This window comes from Strix aluco, chromosome 37, assembly GCF_031877795.1.
Source record: "Strix aluco isolate bStrAlu1 chromosome 37, bStrAlu1.hap1, whole genome shotgun sequence".
NCBI lineage: Eukaryota > Metazoa > Chordata > Aves > Strigiformes > Strigidae > Strix > Strix aluco.
In genome coordinates this window covers 628,154-645,308 of record NC_133967.1, presented here as the reverse complement: position 1 = coordinate 645,308, position 17,155 = coordinate 628,154, and the positions used below count along the sequence as shown (strand labels likewise).

Below are 17,155 nucleotides of genomic sequence, written 5' to 3'. Positions count from 1 at the left end.
ACATGCCCAGAAACCTCCCCATCTCCCTGGGTGGGCTTCCCAAAATCCTGGTACTTGAAGGGATTCTCACCAGTGTGGGTCCGTTGGTGACGGCGCAGGCTTTTCTCCCAGGCAAAGACCTTGCCACAGTGCTCACACTTGTACTTCTTCTGTCTGGAAGTCCTCTGTGGTTGGGTTGTGGCTTCTTCAGGGTCTTCATCATATATCCTTTTGAAAGATCGTTTCCGGAGTCTTCTTCGCCTGTGGCTCCCTTGTGTATCATATGGCTGCCGTTGGTCATCGTGCTCCACGTCCACCGTGGGGCTCTGGGGCTCCTCTTCGGGTCCTTGCAGCATCCCCCTCTGCTCTTCCCTGGGCTGGCACTGCTCCTCCTTCTGCTTGTCTGTCCCAGCCCCTGTGGGGAGACCAAAGGGGCTCAGCTGGGGGCTCTTAAGGCACATGAAGAGCAGCCACCTACTCCATGTCTCTGCCTGCTCGGCTCCCTCCCTTCCCTTCTCCTTCTCACGCCCTGCATGGCCTTGCCCGTTAGCACCATGTTGTGCTTTGAGCCCCGAGGGCACCTGAGCCCCACCCAGATGCTCCCTTGCCCCTTTCCCTCCAGGGACTGGGAGGAAAATTAAACCAAAGGGCGGGGGGGATCCAGACAAGGACAGGGAACGGTATGACCCCCTCTTTATGGACTCGAGCAACAGACAATCCCCATCGGGGAAGGAAGAAAGAACAGCAATCGAATTTGAACACCCCCACCCCCACCAATGTACCAATGCGACAGAGCAGGACAGTCAGAAATACAACCACATCGTCAAAACAATTTCCCGCCCCATCCCTTATTCACGGACTCAGCTTTGCTCTCCATTTCTCTCCCTCCTCCCCCCACTGGTGCAGGGGGCAGGGATGGGGGTTGGGGTCAGTCCATCACCCGTTGTCTCTGCTGCTCCTTCCTCCTCAGGGGGAGGACTCCTCACACTCCTCCCCTGCTCCAGCGTGGGCTCCCTCCCACAAGAGACAGTCCTCCACGATCTTCCTCCCACGTGGGTCCCTCTCAGGGGCTCTGGGGGGGCATCTGCTCCCTCGTGGGTCTCCATGGGTGCAGGGCAGTCTCTGCTCCAGAGCACCTCCCCCCTCCTGACGTCCTTCCTCTCCCTCGCTGTTTGCAGAGGTATTTCCCTCCCAGCCTCCTCCTCTTTCTCCTCCTCCTCCCAACTTCCCCTGTTTAAATCCCTTATCTCAGAGCGCGACGCCGTCGCTAATTGGCTCGGCCTTGGCCAGGGGCGGGTCCGACTTGGAGCCCGGGCAGCTTTGAGCATCTTCTGCCAGGAGCCCCCCCTGTAGCCCCCTCCCCCGCTCCCAACCCCTCCACACACAAACCAGCACAACAGGGTGCAGCCGGGTGGGTGCTGAGCCCCGGGCAGGGGGTGCTGAGCACCCCGAGAGGCGGCAGCAGGTACCTGCCTGTACCCTGCCTGTACCCTGCCTGTACCCTGTCTGTGGTACCGGCAAGGGGGGGACACCCAGGAGTGCTGCGGGTTATGGGGGGCGGCTGGACGTGGATTCTCCATCCCTCAGGGAAATCCCTGCAGGGAAGGGGGGGCTGTGCATCTCCATCGCTGGCCCCCTCGGGGGGTGGGGGGAGTTTCGGGGGGCGCTGTGAAAGTGGGGACCAAGCGTGGGCGCTGGTCAAGTGTGAAGAAGGCGGAGGGATGGGGGAGGAGTAAGGCTGGAAGAGGGGGAGGGAAGGAGGAGGAGCAGGACCAGGAGGGGGAGGGATGAAGGACGAGCAGAAGGAGGAGGGATGGAGGAGGAGCAGGAGGAGTGAGGATGAAGGAGGGGGAAGGATGGAGAAGGATCAGGACCAGCAAGAGGGGACACACACACAATCGGCCGTAATTAAGCCGGGGACGGGAATAGACCGCGACTGCCGACTCAGTTGAAGACCAAGAAGCCGCGTCCCCCCTCACCTTTGAGTTGGGCCACAAGAATTACAAGACACTCTACGCTGACATCGCGACGAGGCGCGTTGTTAACCAGTGAGGGACAAAGCGATAAGAAACCGGCCCCGGTCACTACAGTCCCGGTGTCTCCGTGTGGTCTGAAGTGTAGAAATCCAGGGAAGTTCTTTGGGGTGGGGCGCTGGCCGGGGGGAATTACCACCAGCCCCCAGCTCTGCGCCCACACAGGATAAATCAATCCCTCTGCTCGGGGGGTGTGTTGGCGTCTGGCAACGGGGGTGAACGACCCCGCTTGTGGAACAACAGTTCTGGGGACCCAGATGGGACCGCGCTGACAGCCTTGCCCAGTTCATCTTTTGGTGTACAAAAAGGTGCATTAGGAAACTCCTTTTGGGTACCAAAATGGGAGCTACTACTTCCCAGGAGACACCTCTCTGCTCTCCTCTAGGAGGCATCCTGAGAAATGGGAATAAAGTAGGAGGTGATTAACGAGTTTAATAAATTACAAAATTAACTCAGAGATACCTCTCTGTGCCAGAATGGCCTTTGCCATTGCTCGGTCGAGAGTTACGTTGCAAGTTAAATGCACAATTAACCTTCTCTGAAGACTCTGCTCAGTTCCATATTCCTCCAGAGAACGCACGGAGAGCCCAGCTATGCTGGTTAACTGGGAAGAATCCTGCAAAAGAAGAGAGTATTCCAGACAAATTATTAAATGCGGTAATAGCCATAGTGTGGCCATCAGGAACGCCGGGACGAGCCAAGAATGTGACTCTGGAAAAGATGGAGCTAAAAGCAGGAGCCCAGCTGGTAAGGAAGAAACACAATGCCAGCGACCTGGAAGCTCGGAAAGGACTAGACCCTATAATAAACCCTTTTTGGAAGGTGGACAGTGAAGGGAATGTCAATCAGAGTTCAATGCTCCAATGCTACTGGTGAGAAAACCTCCCTCTCCTGAACACAGGTTGGTACAGGGTTGAAGGGGAGTGAATGTGAGAACTCCAGACGTGCACCCTGTGGTCCCGAATCCGTATCCCCTCCTCGCCTCGGTCCCGGACAGTAATACTGATTTTACAGGGCTGCATTTGAAAGATGCTTTCTTCCGTATACCGGTGGTCGAGCAGAGCCAGACTGTTTCTGCTTTGGACTGGGAAAACCCGACCATCGGGCAGAAGATGCAGCTCTCTTGGACGGCCCCTCCCCACGGATTCAAAACCAGCCCCACGCTCTTTGGTACCAGAATGAGAACAGTGGCGCAGAGAGTACAAAACCGTAATATTGTTGCAATCTGTGGACAATTTACTAATTGATCTGATCGCTCTGAGGAGGGTTTAGAGGCCACACGCAGTTTCCTCAGTTTTTCTGGCATTGCTGGCAGCGGTTGGGCATCTCCCCGGGGTGGATCCGCTGGTGCAGGATGAGTGTTTGCTTCTGAGCAAAGGATTCCCCACAGTCAGAGCAGGAAGAAGGTTTCTCTCCAGTGTGGGTCCTCCGATGCGTGGAAAGGCTCGAGCTGTGGCTGAAGCACTCCCCACACTCCAGGCACTTGTACGGTCTCTCTCCCTTATGGACCCTGTGGAGGGAGATGAGGCTGGAGAAGTCCTTGAAGGTCTTCCCGCAATCTGGGCACTTGTAGGGTCGTTCTCCCGTGTGATTTCTTTGGTGACGTCTCATGCTGTTACTCCAGCGGAAGATCTTCCCACACTCAGGGCATTTAGAGGTCCCCCGCTTGGCACGGGCCATCAGCTTGCTCGTGGCTGCATGGGTGTTCTTCACGCCATCCCCTTGTCCCGTCGGTGTCTGCTCCTCCTTGCTCTCCAACTTCTCCTCCAGCACCGGGGGTGCTTGTCCTGGCTCCAGCTGGGTGCTCGGTGCCTGCAGGAGAAAGAGAAATCCATTGCACTAAGCCATCCCCACCCACAGCTCCCCCAGGGCCTGGGACATCTCAGGCTAAACCCCCCAAGGCCTCACCGTTGTGAAGGGCTTGCTGATGCCTCCTGAGGTGGTAACTCTGCTGGAAGGTGTGAGGGTGGGGTTTGTGTGTGGGTGTGCACAAGTGTGTACAGAAATGGGGGATGTAAGTGCACAGGTGCCCATGGCGGGCGTGGGGGGGGTGTCGTTGTGTGGGTGTGTGTGTGTCTGCGCATGTGTATGTAAGTGTGTGTGTGTGTGTGTTCACTCTTTGTTCTTCAGCTCCACTTCCATCCCTCCCGCTCCTCCATACTGAACCCTACTCCACCACGCCTCCCCCACTCCACACCATGATCCACCCTTGGTCCCCATTTTTACCCAGGAAGAGGGAAAAAAGAGAGAAAGTGAGAGAACCCGTTAGTGGACGTAAAAAATAATTTGTCAGGAGGAGACTGGAGGAGGCCATCACTCACCCCTGCCCAGGGGGAGATGGATGCCCAGCCAGTTCCTCACTGAAACCTGGACAACCCCCACCCGCAAACCCCCTCCTCTCCATTTTATGGATGAGCACGATGCCATACGGGGTTAAGGCCCCTCTGAGGACTCACCATTGTGAAGGGCTTTTTCATGCTCTCTGAGGTGAGAACGTCGCCGGAATTTCTTCCCGCAGTGCGAGCAGGGGTACGGTCTCTCTCCTGTGTGAGTTTGTTGGTGTCTAACGAGGTGTGAGCTATTGGAGAAGTGTTTCCCACATGTCATGCAGGGAAAGGGCTTCTCCTTGGTGTGTGTCCTCTGGTGATCCCGGAGCTGCCCAATTTCCCTGAAGCCCCTCCCACAATCCTGGCACTTGAAGGGCTTCTCTCCTGTGTGGATCCATCGGTGACGGCTCAGGTTGCTCCCAGAGGTGAAGACCTTCCCACAGTGCTCACACTTGTAGTCCTTCCCTCTGGAGCTTCTCTGCGGTTGGGTTGTGAGTTCCCGAGGGTCTTCAACATATGTCCCTTTAAAAAAGCATTTTCGGGGTCTTCTTGGTCTGTGGTGCCTTGCGTATCATCTGGCACCACAGAGCAGGGACCCAACACCCCCAGCCTCACTCCTGCAGATGACCCCAAACCCGCTCACACCAGTCCCCCCAGGAGCCAGCACTGGGGCCAGAAAGAGTTCAGACATTGAATATCAAAGACAGGACCAATGGCGATGGCCAATGCACAGAAGAACCCCCTTGTACTGCAGTGCCAGCCCCTTTTACAGCCTTTTCTTGTGTGTCCCCCCCTTTTCTGCCCCTGCCCCCCTTCCCCTGCTCATCGCCTCCTCCGTACGCACAGTCCCCACTGCACTGTTGCATCCTCAGCAGCTGCAAAGCTGTGGAAGAGCTTCCACCTCCTACTGTTGGCTGGAAGATCCCCCATTAGTGGAGCCACAGAGGTTTGTCTGTGGTTAATGTCTTCGTTAACCGTAACTGGGCAGGTTTAATGTCCTTGATGGCCTTGTCCTAGTGGCATGTGGGCACCTGAGCCCCACCCAGACCCTCCCTTGCTCCTTCCTCCTCAGAGAGAGGGGAGGACTCCTCACACTCCTCCCCTGCTCCGGCGTGGGGTCCCTCCCACAGGAGACAGTCCTCCACGATCTTCCTCCCACGTGGGTCCCTCTCAGGGGCTCTGGGGGGGCATCTGCTCCCCCGTGGGTCTCCATGGGTGCAGGGCAGTCTCTGCTCCAGAGCACCTCCCCCCTCCTGCCGTCCTTCCCCACCCTCGCTGTTTGCAGAGGTATTTCCCTCCCACTCTCCTCTTTCTCCATCCCCTCCCAACTTTTCCTGTTTAAATCCCTTATCTCAGAAGAGGACGTCATCGCTAATTGGCTCGGCCTTGGCCAAGGGCGGGTCCGACTTGGAGCTGGGGGAGCTTTGAGCATCTTCTACCAGGAGCCCCCCCTGTAGCCCCCTCCCCCGCTCCCAACCCCTCCACACACAAACCAGCACAACAGGGTGCAGCCGGGTGGGTGCTGAGCCCCGGGCAGGGGGTGCTGAGCACCCCAAGAGGTCGCAGCAGGATGCGTGATGGCCATGGGAAGGCTGCTCAGTCCTGTATCACCACCCTAAGCCCAACAGGGTGCTTCCCCTTTCTGCACCACCACCTACCCTTGGTCCCCAATTCCACCCCCCTACTTCAGCTCCACTTCCATCACTCCCGCTCCTCCATTCTGAATCCTACTTCACCACGCCTCCCCAACTCCAAACCAGCATCCACCCTTGGTCCCCATTTGCACACCCCCAAAAGTCCCCCCGGGAGGGGATGGAGGTGAGGCAGGTTAGGACGGGGCAGGTTTGGGCTGTTGCCTGCTTCCACCCACTGTGGGGGGAAGAGGATGAAAATTGAGAACACCTGTGGGTGGAAGAGGAAAAAAAAATTTTGACGGGAGTAGGATGAAGAAGGCCATTGCTGACCGCTGCCCATGGGGAGATGGATGCCCAGCAAGTTTGTGACCAAAATCTGGACAACCCTCACCCACAAACTCCGTACTCTCTATTTTTCTGCTGAGCATGATATAAAGTCGGTATAACCCTCCGCCAGAGGACTCACCTTTGTGGATGGCCAACTGATGTCTCCTGAGTTGATCTCTCTGCCGGAAGGTCATCTCACACTGCGAGCAGGTGTACGGTCTCTCTCCCGTGTGGATGCGTTTGTGGACAATGAGGTTGGAGCTAAAGGAGAAACATTTCCCACACGTGGTGCAGAGATACGGCTTCTCCTTGGTGTGTGTCCTCTGGTGACTCAGCAGGTAACCACTCAGCGTGAAGCTCTTCCCACAATCCTGGCACTTGAAGGGCTTCTCACCAGTGTGGATCCTTCGGTGATGGCTCAGGTTGCTCCCACAGGTGAAGACCTTCCCACAGTGCTCACACTTGTACTCCTTCCCTCTGGAGATACTCCGTGGTTGGGTTGTGAATTCCTGACGGTCTTCAGCACACGTCCCATTGAAAGAGCGTTGTTGGGGTCTTCTTGATGCTTGGCTCCCTTGCGTATCATCTGGCTGCTGTTGGCCATCGTGCTCCACGTCCACCGTGGGGCTCTGGGGCTCCTCTTTGGGCTCTTGCAGCATCCCCCTCTGCTCTTCCCTGGGCTGGCACTGCTCCTCCTTCTGCTTGTCTGTCCCAGCCCCTGTGGGGAGACCAAAGGGGCTCAGTTGGGGGCTCTTAAGGCACATGAAGAGCAGCCACCTACTCCATGTCTCTGCCTGCTCGGCTCCCTCCCTTCCCTTCTCCTCCTTCTAACACCCCGCATGGCCTTGCCGGTTAGCGCCATGTTGTGTTTTGAGCCCCGAGGGCACCTGAGCCCCACCCAGATGCTCGATCACCTCTTCTCCCACAGGGATGGGGATGGAAAATAAATCCAAAGGATGTGGGGGGGGTGGGATGACTCCCCCATTATGGGCTCGAGCAACAGACAGACTCCATCGGGGAAGGAAGAAAGAACAGCAATCGAATTTGAACACTCCCACCCCCACCAATGTACCAATGTGACAGAGCAGGACAGTGAGAAATACAACCACATCGTCAAAACACCTTCCCCCCCCCCCCCATCCCTTCTTCCCGGGCTCAGCTTTGCTCCCCATTTCTCTCCCTCCTCCCCCCACCAGTGCAGGGGGCAGGGATGGGGGTTGGGGTCAGTCCATCACCCGTTGTCTCTGCCGCTCCTTCCTCCTCAGGGGGAGGACTCCTCACACTCCTCTCCTGCTCCAGCGTGGGCTCCCTCCCACGGGAGACAGTCCTCCACCATCTTCCTCCCACGTGGGTCCCTCCCAGGGGCTCTGGGGGGGCATCTGCTCCCCCGTGGCTCTCTACGGCTGCAGGGCAGTCTCTGCTCGGTCGCACCTCCCCCCTCCTGACGTCCTTCCTCACCCTCGCTGTTTGCAGAGGTATTTCCCTCCCACCCTCCTCCTCTTCCTCCTCCTCTTTCTCCTCCTCCTCCCAGCTTCCCCTGTTTAAATCCCTTATCTCAGAACAGGACGTCATCGCTAATTGGCTCGGCCTTGGCCAGGGGCAGGTCTGACTTGGAGCCCGGGGGAGCTTTGAGCATCTTCTCAGAGGAGTCCCCCCTGTAGCCCCCTCCCCAGCTCCCAACCCCTCCACACACAAACCAGCACAACAGGGTGCAGCCGGGTGGGTGCTGAGCCCCAGGCAGGGGGTGCTAAGCACCCCAAGAGGTCGCAGCAGGATGCGTGATGGCCATGGGAAGGCTGCTCAGTCCTGTATCACCACCCTGAGCCCAACAGGGTGCTTCCCCTTTCTGCACCACCACCTACCCTTGGTCCCCAATTCCACCCCCCTACTTCAGCTCCACTTCCATCACTCCCGCTCCTCCATTCTGAATCCTACTTCACCACACCTCCCCAACTCCAAACCAGCATCCACCCTTGGTCACCATTTGCACACCCCCAAAAGTCCCCCCGGGAGGGGATGGAGATGGGGCAGGTCGGGATGGGGCAAGGTTGGGCTGTTGGCTGCTCTCACTGAGTGTGGGGGGTAGAGGAAAAAAAATTTTGACGGGAGTAGGATGAAGAAGGCCATTGCTGACCGCTGCCCATGGGGAGATGGATGCCCAGCATGTTTGTGACCAAAATCTGGTCAACTTCACACCAGAGGACTCACCATTGTGGATGGCCAACTGATGCCTCCTGAGTTGATCTCTCTGCCGGAAGGTCATCTCACACTGCGAGCAGGTGTACGGTCTCTCTCCCGTGTGGATGCGTTGGTGGACGTGGAGCGTAGAGCTACAGGAGAAACATTTCCCACACGTGGTGCAGAGATACGGCTTCTCCTTGGTGTGTGTCCTCTGGTGACTCAGCAGGTACCCGCTCAGCATGAACCTCTTCCCGCAATGCTGGCACTTGAAGGGCTTCTCACCAGTGTGGATCCTTCGGTGACGGCTCAGGTTGCTCCCACAAGTGAAGACCTTCCCACAGTGCTCACACTTGTACTCCTTCCCTCTGGAGATACTCCGTGGTTCGGTTGTGACTTCTTGAGTGTCTTCAGCATACGTCCTCTTGAAAGAGCATTTTCGGGGTACTCTTGTTCCCTTGCTCCCTTGTGTATCATCTGGCTGCTGTTGGCCATCGTGCTCCATGTCCACCGTGGGGCTCTGGGGCTCCTCTTTGGTCTCTTGCAGCATCCCCCTCTGCTCTTCCCTGGGCTGGCACTGCTCCTCCTTCTGCTTGTCTGTCCCAGCCCCTGTGGGGAGACCAAGGGGGCTCAGCTGGGGGCTCTGAAGGCACATGAAGAGCAGCCACCTACTCCATGTCTCTGCCTGCTCGGCTCCCTCCCTTCCCTTCTCCTCCTCCTCACACCCCTCATGGCCTTGCCCGTTAGCGCCATGTTGTGCTTTGAGCCCCGAGGGCACCTGAGCCCCACCCAGATGCTCGATCACCCCTTCCCCCACAGGGATGGATATGAAAAATTAAAACCGAAGGCTGGGGGGCATCCAGACAAGGACAGGGGAGGGATGACTCCCCCGTTATGGGCTCAAGCAACAGACAGACTCCATCGGGGAAGGAAGAAAGAACAGCAATCGAATTTGAACACCCCCACCCCCACCAATGTACCAATGCGACAGAGCAGGACAGTGAGAAATACAACCACATCTTCAAAACACCTTCCCCCCCCATCCCTTCTTCCCGGGCTCAGCTTTGCTCCCCATTTCTCTCCCTCCTCCCCCCACTGGTGCAGGGGGCAGGGATGGGGGTTGGGGTCAGTCCATCACCCGTTGTCTCTGCTGCTCCTTCCTCCTCAGGGGGAGGACTCCTCACACTCCTCCGCTGCTCCGGCGTGGGCTCCCTCCCACAAGAGACAGTCCTCCACGATCTTCCTCCAACGTGGGTCCCTCCCAGGGGCTCTGGGGGGGGATTTGCTCCCCCGTGTGTCTTCACGGGTGCAGGGCAGTCTCTGCTCCAGAGCACCTCCCCCCTCCTGACGTACTTCCTCACCCTCGCTGTTTGCAGAGGTATTTCCCTCCCACCCTCCTCCTCTTTCTCCTCCTCCTCCCAACTTCCCCTGTTTAATTCCCTTATCTCAGACCACGACGCCGTCGCTAATTGGCTCGGCCTTGGCCAGGGGCGGGTCCGACTTGGAGCCCGGGCAGCTTTGAGCATCTTCTCCCAGGAGCCCCCCCTGTAGCCCCCTCCCCCGCTCCCAACCCGTCCACACACAAACCAGCACAACAGGGTGCAGCCGGGTGGGTGCTGAGCCCCGGGCAGGGGGTGCTGAGCACCCGAGAGGCGGCAGCAGGTACCTGCCTGTACCCTGCCTGCGGTACCGGCAAGGGGGGGACACCCAGGGGTGCTGCGGGTTATGGGGGGCGGCTGGACGTGGATTCTCCATCCCTCAGGGAAATCCCTGCAGGGAAGGGGGGGGCTGTGCATCTCCATCGCTGGCCCTCTCGGGCGGGGGGGGGGAGTTTTGGGGGGCGCTGTGAAAGTGGGGACCAAGCGTGGGCGCTGGTCAAGTGTGAAGAAGGCGGAGGGATGGGGGAGGAGCAAGGCTGGAAGAGGGGGAGGGAAGGAGGAGGAGAAGGACCAGGAGGAGGAGGGATGAAGTACGAGCAGAAGGAGGAGGGATGGAGGAGAGGGAGGGATGGAGGAGGAGCAGGAGGAGTGAGGATGAAGGAGGGGGAGGGATGGAGGAGGAGCAGGACCAGCAAGAGGACACACACACACAATCGGCCGTAACTAAGCCGGGGACGGGAATAGACCGCGACTGCCGACTCAGTTGAAGACCAAGAAGCCGTGTCCCCCCTCACCTTTGAGTTGGGCCACAAGAATTACAAGACACTCTACGCTGACATCGCGACAAGGCGCGTTGTTAACCAGTGAGGGACAAAGTGATACGAAACCTGCCCTGGTCACTACAGTCCCGGTGTCTCCGTGTGGTCTGAAGTGTAGAAATCCAGGGAAGTTCTTTGGGGCGGGGCGCTGGCCGGGGGGAATTACCACCAGCCCCCAGCTCTGCGCCCACACGGGATAAATCAATCCCTCTGCTCGGGGGGTGTGTTGGCGTCTGGCACCGGGGGTGAACGACCCCGCTTGTGGGACAACAGTTCTGGGGACCAGATGGGACTGCGCTGACAGCCTTGTCCAGTTCATCTTTTGGTGTACAAAAAGGTGCATTAGGAAACTCCTTTTGGGTACCAAAATGGGAGCTACTACTTCCCAGGAGACACCTCTCTGCTCTCCTCTAGGAGGCATCCTGAGAAATGGGAATAAAGTAGGAGGCGATTCCCATGACTAAATGTAAGTTACAGCGGTGTTGTAATCAGTGGCAGCCACAACATCAACTGGAGGATGGGGAAAAATGGCCTGAAAATGGAACTTTAAACTATAAAACTGTGTTGCAATTACTGTTGATTTGTCATAGAAGTGACAAATGGGATGTAGCTGCCCCCGTTGATTTGTCTTTTGTTTAATACGTGATCACAAAACTTGTCAGAAATGTAACTGCTTGATATCTGAGGCTGCTGGAAGGTATGTATGAGCAGAAAGTGTTAATGTTTCTAAAGAAAAAGGGATGTTCTAAAAGTTGTGAAACTTGAAAGGTAAAAAGACTGTGTTAAGGGTGGTGGGGAGGCTGAGGACGTGCAGATGTTGGTCCCAAAAGGGAATCTGGTGAATTTAAAACAAAGGGATGAAAAAAAGAAATCCCAGGAAGACGACTGTGACTCTGGAAAAGATGGAGCTAAAAGCAGGAGCCCAGCTGGTAAGGAAGAAACAAAATGCCAGCCACCTGGAAGCTCGGAAAGGACTAGAGCCTATAATAAACCCTTTTTGGAAGGTGGACAGTGAAGGGAATGTCAATCAGAGTTCAATGCTCCAATGCTACTGGTGAGAAAACCTCCCTCTCCTGAACACAGGTTGGTACAGGGTTGAAGGGGAGTGAATGTGAGAACTCCAGACATGCACCCTGTGGTCCCGAATCCGTATCCCCTCCTCGCCTCGGTCCCGGACAGTAATACTGGTTTGACAGGGCTGCATTTGAAAGATGCTTTCTTCCGTATACGGTGGTCGAGCAGAGCCAGACTGTTTCTGCTTTGGACTGGGAAAACCCGACCACCGGGCAGAAGATGCAGCTCTCTTGGACGGCCCCTCCCCATGGATTCAAAACCAGCCCCACGCTCTTTGGTACCAGAATGAGAACAGTGGCGCAGAGAGTACAAAACCATAATATTGTTGCAATCTGTGGACAATTTACTAATTGATCTGATCGCTCTGAGGAGGGTTTAGAGGCCACACGCAGTTTCCTCAGTTTTTCTGGCATTGCTGGCAGCGGTTGGGCATCTCCCCGGGGTGGATCCGCTGGTGCAAGATGAGTGTTTGCTTCTGAGCAAAGGATTCCCCACAGTCAGAGCAGGAAGAAGGTTTCTCTCCAGTGTGGGTCCTCCGATGCGTGGAAAGGCTCGAGCTGTGGCTGAAGCACTCCCCACACTCCAGGCACTTGTACGGTCTCTCTCCCTTATGGACCCTGTGGAGGGAGATGAGGCTGGAGAAGTCCTTGAAGGTCTTCCCGCAATCTGGGCACTTGTAGGGTCGTTGTCCCGTGTGATTTCTTTGGTGACGTCTCATGCTGTTACTCCAGGGGAAGATCTTCCCACACTTGGGGCATTTAGAGGTCCCCCGCTTGGCGTGGGCCACCGGCTTGCTCGTGGCTGCATGGGTGTTCTTCACGCCATCCCCTTGTCCCGTCGGTGTCTGCTCCTCCTTGCTCTCCAACTTCTCCTCCAGCACCGGGGGTGCTTGTCCTGGCTCCAGCTGGGTGCTTGGTGCCTGCAGGAGAAAGACAAAGCCTTTACCCCAACTCAGGAACCCCCCTGCACCCCTGCACCAAGGAGGTTCTTCCAGGGCAGCTCCATTCCTTGGAGGTCTCCAGTCCAACCTCCTGCTCCCAGCAGGACCATCCCCACCACTAGTTCAACCCAACCTGGGGACAGAGCAAATCCATCCCCAGGGCCATCTCCCAGCCCAGCACTGCTGCCACGCTGGGAGCAGGAGTCCCAGCACAGCCCCACCACGTGCTTCTCCAGGCCATCCCCACCCACAGCTCCACCAGGGACTGCGACATCTCACGCTAAACCCCCCCAAGGACTCACCATTGTGAAGGGCGTCCTGATGCCTCCTGAGGTGATAGCTCTGCTGGAAGCTCTTCCCACAGTATGAGCACGGGTATGGTCTCTCTGGTTTGTGGGTGCGTTTGTGCTTCATTAGGTCAGAGCTAAAGGAGAAGCGTTTCCCACACGTGGGGCAGGGAAAGGGCTTCTCCTTGGTGTGTATGTTCTGGTGACGCAGGAGGTTTCCTGTCTGTGTGAAGCTCTTCCCACAAACCCAGCACTTGTAGGGCTTCTCTCCCGTGTGGGTCCGTCTGTGACGTCTCAGACTGCTCCCGCAGGCGAAGACCTTCCCACAGTGCTCACACTTGTACATGTTTTGTCTGGAGCTACTCGGTGGTTGGGTTTTGGCTCCTTGAGTGTGTTCAGCATACGTCCCTTTGAATGAGCATTTTCGGGGTGTTCTTGGTGCGTGGCTCCCTTGTGTATCATCTGGCTGCTGTTGGCCATCGTGCTCCACGTCCACCGTGGGGCTCTGGGGCTCCTCTTCGGGCCCTTGCATCATCCCCCTCTGCTCTTCCCTGGGCTGGCACTGCTCCTCCTTCTGCTTGTCTGTCCCAGCCCCTGTGGGGAGACCAAAGGGGCTCAGTTGGGCGCTCTTAAGGCACATGAAGAGCAGCCACCTACTCCAGCAGCTCCCACCAAGACCAGTACCACCCAGTATGGTGCTGCCAGCGGCTGGAGCCCCTCTAGCATCGGTGAGTGCGTAAAGTCACAGGGGCTCTGTGTGTGTGTGTGCTGGGTGTAGACTTAAAGGTGTGAGGGTTGTGTTTGTGTGTGGGTGTGCACAAGCGCGTGTAGAAATGAGGGATGTAAGAGCACAGGTTCCCATGGCTCTGTGTGTGTGTGTGTGTGTGTGTGTGTGTGTGTGACCATTCTTCATTCCTGAGCTCCTCTTTCATCCCTCTTGCTCCTGAATTCTTCATCTTTCTCCTACACTCCTACCCCATTCCACAGCAGCACCCACCACTGGTACCCATTCTCATCCCCTCAAAAATCCCCCCATCCCCTGGGAGGGCTGGGGATGGACAAGGGTCAGGTCAGGATGGGACAAGGTTGGGCTATTGGCTGCTCCCACCCACTGTGGGTGAACCTGGGAAGGGGAAAAGAGGAGGAAAAGTGACAAAACCCATGGGTGGAGGTAAAAATAGTTTGGCAGGAGGAGTGTGTAGAAGGCCATCACTCACCACCCCACCCATGGGGAGATGGATGCCCAGCCAGTTAGCGATCAAGATCTGGCCAAGAACTGCTCCCAAAGACCACCCACTCCATTTTATGGATGTGCACGATGTGATAGACTGTTAAGCCCCTGCGAGGACTCACCATTGTGGATGGATTCCTGATGCCTCCTGAGGTGATAACCCTCCCTGAATGTCTTCCCACAGTATGAGCAGGCATACGGTATCGCTCTTGTGTGGATGCTTTTGTGGACAAGGAGGTTGGAGCTAAAGGAGAAACATTTCCCACACGTGGTGCAGAGATACGGCTTCTCCCTGGTGTGTGTCCTCTGGTGACTCAGCAGGTACCCATTCAGCATGAAGCTCTTCCCACAATCGTGGCACTTGAAGGGCTTCTCACCAGTGTGGATCTTTCGGTGGCGGTTCAGGTTGCTCCCACAAGTGAAGACCTTCCCACAGTGCTCACACTTGTACTCCTTCCCTCTGGAGATACTCCATGCTTGGGTTGTGGCTTCTTGAGGGTCTTCAGCACACGTCCCTTTGAAAGAGCATTTTCGGGGTCTTCTTGGTCCACGGCTCCCTTGCGTATCATCTGGCTGCTGTTGGCCATCGTGCTCCACGTCCACCGTGGGGCTCTGGGGCTCCTCTTCGGGCCCTTGCAGCATCCCCCTCTGCTCTTCCCTGGGCTGGCACTGCTCCTCCTTCTGCTTGTCTGTCCCAGCCCCTGTGGGGAGACCAAAGGGGCTCAGCTGGGGGCTCTTAAGGCACATGAAGAGCAGCCACCTACTCCAGCAGCTCCCACCCAGACCAGTACCACCCAGTACGGTGCTGCCAGCTGCTGGAGCCATTCTAGTGTTGGTGAACGTGTAAAGACACAGGGGCTTTCTGTGTGTGTATGTCCCCTCTTCATGCTCGTGATCCTCTTACATCCTTCCCTCTCCTCCATCCTTTCTCTTCCTCCATCCCAGACCAGTTTCCACCATTGGTCCCCACTTTCACCCCCCCTAAACTCACCACACTCCCCAGGTGGGTCATGTATGAATATGGGTCAGGGTAGGATGGGGCATGGTTGCACTGTTGGCTGCTCCCACCCACTGAGGGTGAACCCGGGAAGGGGGAAAAAAAGAGAAAAAGTGAGAAAACCCGTGCGTGGAGGTAAAAAATAGTTTGTCAGGAGGAGACTGGAGGAGGCCATCACTCACCCCTGCCCAGGGGCAGATGGATGCCCAGCCAGTTCCTCACCGAAACCTGGACAACCCCCACCTGCAAACCCCCTCCTCTCCACTTTATGGATGAGCACGATGCGATACGGGGTTAAGGCCCCTCCGAGAACTCACCATTCTGAAGGGCTTCTTGATGACTTGCGACTTGATAACGCCTCAGGAATTTCTTCCTGCAGTGCGACCAGGAGTATGGTCTCTCTCCCGCGTGGATCCAACGATGACATTTCAGGCTGCTCCCGCAGGTGAAGACCTTCCCACAGTGCTCACACTTGTACTCCTTCTCTCTGGAGCTACTCCGTGGTTGGGTAGCACCTTCTTGAGGATCTTCAGCAGACATCCCTTTGAAAGAGCATTTAAGTGTTCTCTTGATACCTCATCCATCCTCTTCCTCTTTCTCCTCCTCTATCCCTCCCCCATCCCTCCTCCTTCAACCTGTAGCAGCACCCACCGTTCATTCCCAATTTCTTACACCCAAAACTCCCCCCACTGCCTGGTGACCACTGGGGATGGAGATGGGGCAGGTCAGGATGGGGCAGGGTTGGGCTGTTGGCTGCTCCCACCCGCTGGGAGTGAACCCAGGAAGCGGAAAGGTGAGAAAAGCCATGGGTGGAGGTAAAAGTAATTTAACAACAGTAGTCAGGAGGAAGCCATCACTCACCGCCACCCATGGGGAGATGGATGCCCAGCCAGTTCCTGACCGAATTCTGGCCTAATCAGCTCCCAAACCCCCTCCTCTCCATTTTATAACTGAGCACAACGTGATATGGGGTTAAGCCCCCCTGAGGTCTCACCACCATGGATGGCCCTCTCATGCCTCCTGAGGTCATTACTCTGCCGGAAAGACTTCTTGCAGTGCGAGCAGGCATACGGCCTCTCTCCCGTGTGGATGCGTTGGTGGGTTTTGAGATTCGAGCGCCAGGAGAAGCGTTTCCCACACGTGGTGCAGGAAAAGGGCTTCTCCTTGGTGTGTACCCTCTGGTGACTCAGGAGGTACGCGCTTTCCCTGAAGCTCTTCCTGCAATCCTGGCACACGTAGGTCTTCTCTCCTCTGTGGATCCGTTGGTGTCGGGTCATGTGTCTCCTGCTGGTGAAGACCTTCCCACAGTGCCCACACTTGTACTCCTCTTCCTCAGGGTCTTCACCATACGTCCCTTTGAAAGAGCATTTTCGGGGTCTTCTTGGTCCACGGCTCCCTTGCGTATCATCTGGCTGCTGTTGGCCATCGTGCTCCACGTCCACCGTGGGGCTCTGGGGCTCCTCTTCGGGCCCTTGCAGCATCCCCCTCTGCTCTTCCCTGGGCTGGCACTGCTCCTCCTTCTGCTTGTCTGTCCCAGCCCCTGTGGGGAGACCAAAGGGGCTCAGTTGGGGGCTCTTAAGGCACATGAAGAGCAGCCACCTACTCCATGTCTCTGCCTGCTCAGCTCCCTCCCTTCCCTTCTCCTCCTTCTCACACCCTGCATGGCCTTGCCCGTTAGCGCCATGTTGTGCTTTGAGCCCCGAGGGCACCTGAGCCCCACCCAGACCCTCCCTCCCTGCTTCCTCCTCATGGGGAGGACTCCTCACACTCCTCTCCTGCTCCAGCGTGGGCTCCCTCCCACAGCAGACAGTCCTCCATCAACTTCTTCTCATGTTGGTCCCTTCCAGGGGCTGTGGGTTGGCATCTGCTCCCCCGTGGGTCTCCATGGGTGCAGGGCAGACTCTGCTTCAGAGCAACTGCCCCCTCGTTCCATCCTTCCTCACCCTCTTTG

General features: G+C 57.0%; 2 protein-coding genes across 2 annotated transcripts in view; both read right to left on the bottom strand.

The window, feature by feature from the left end:
- LOC141917330 (uncharacterized) overlaps positions 1-15,031 on the bottom strand; it is a 79,578-nt gene extending 64,547 nt beyond the window's left edge. The window contains exons 1-6 of the mRNA XM_074810437.1: positions 14,407-15,031; positions 13,042-13,329; positions 12,179-12,486; positions 8,509-8,835; positions 6,440-7,018; positions 71-394 (exon numbers count right to left, since the gene is read on the bottom strand). Of these exons, the coding sequence (XP_074666538.1) occupies positions 71-394; positions 6,440-7,018; positions 8,509-8,835; positions 12,179-12,486; positions 13,042-13,329; positions 14,407-14,954 (2,374 nt within the window). The 5' untranslated portion in view covers positions 14,955-15,031. The remainder of the gene's footprint in view (positions 1-70; positions 395-6,439; positions 7,019-8,508; positions 8,836-12,178; positions 12,487-13,041; positions 13,330-14,406) is intronic.
- A 59-nt stretch (positions 15,032-15,090) lies between these two features.
- On the bottom strand, positions 15,091-16,888 carry LOC141917326 (uncharacterized). The gene is made up of 4 exons (XM_074810434.1): positions 16,861-16,888; positions 16,199-16,558; positions 15,522-15,779; positions 15,091-15,278 (listed from the first exon to the last, which is right to left on the bottom strand). Exons 1-4 carry the CDS (start codon positions 16,886-16,888, stop codon positions 15,091-15,093), a joined length of 834 nt encoding a protein of 277 aa, XP_074666535.1.
- Between the last annotated feature and the right edge of the window lie 267 nt (positions 16,889-17,155).

Bases quoted from the DNA above. Each gene is read 5' to 3' on its own strand.
- LOC141917326 (XM_074810434.1), bottom strand. From the start codon at position 16,888: ATGGCGCTAACGGGCAAGGCCATGCAGG. The intron at 16,559-16,860 runs GTGTGAGAAGGA...GCTCTTTCAAAG, and splicing joins AACGGGCAAGGCCATGCAGG to GGACGTATGGTGAAGACCCT. The intron at 15,279-15,521 runs GTGAGTTCTCGG...GTTCACCCTCAG, and splicing joins TCAAGAAGCCCTTCAGAATG to TGGGTGGGAGCAGCCAACAG.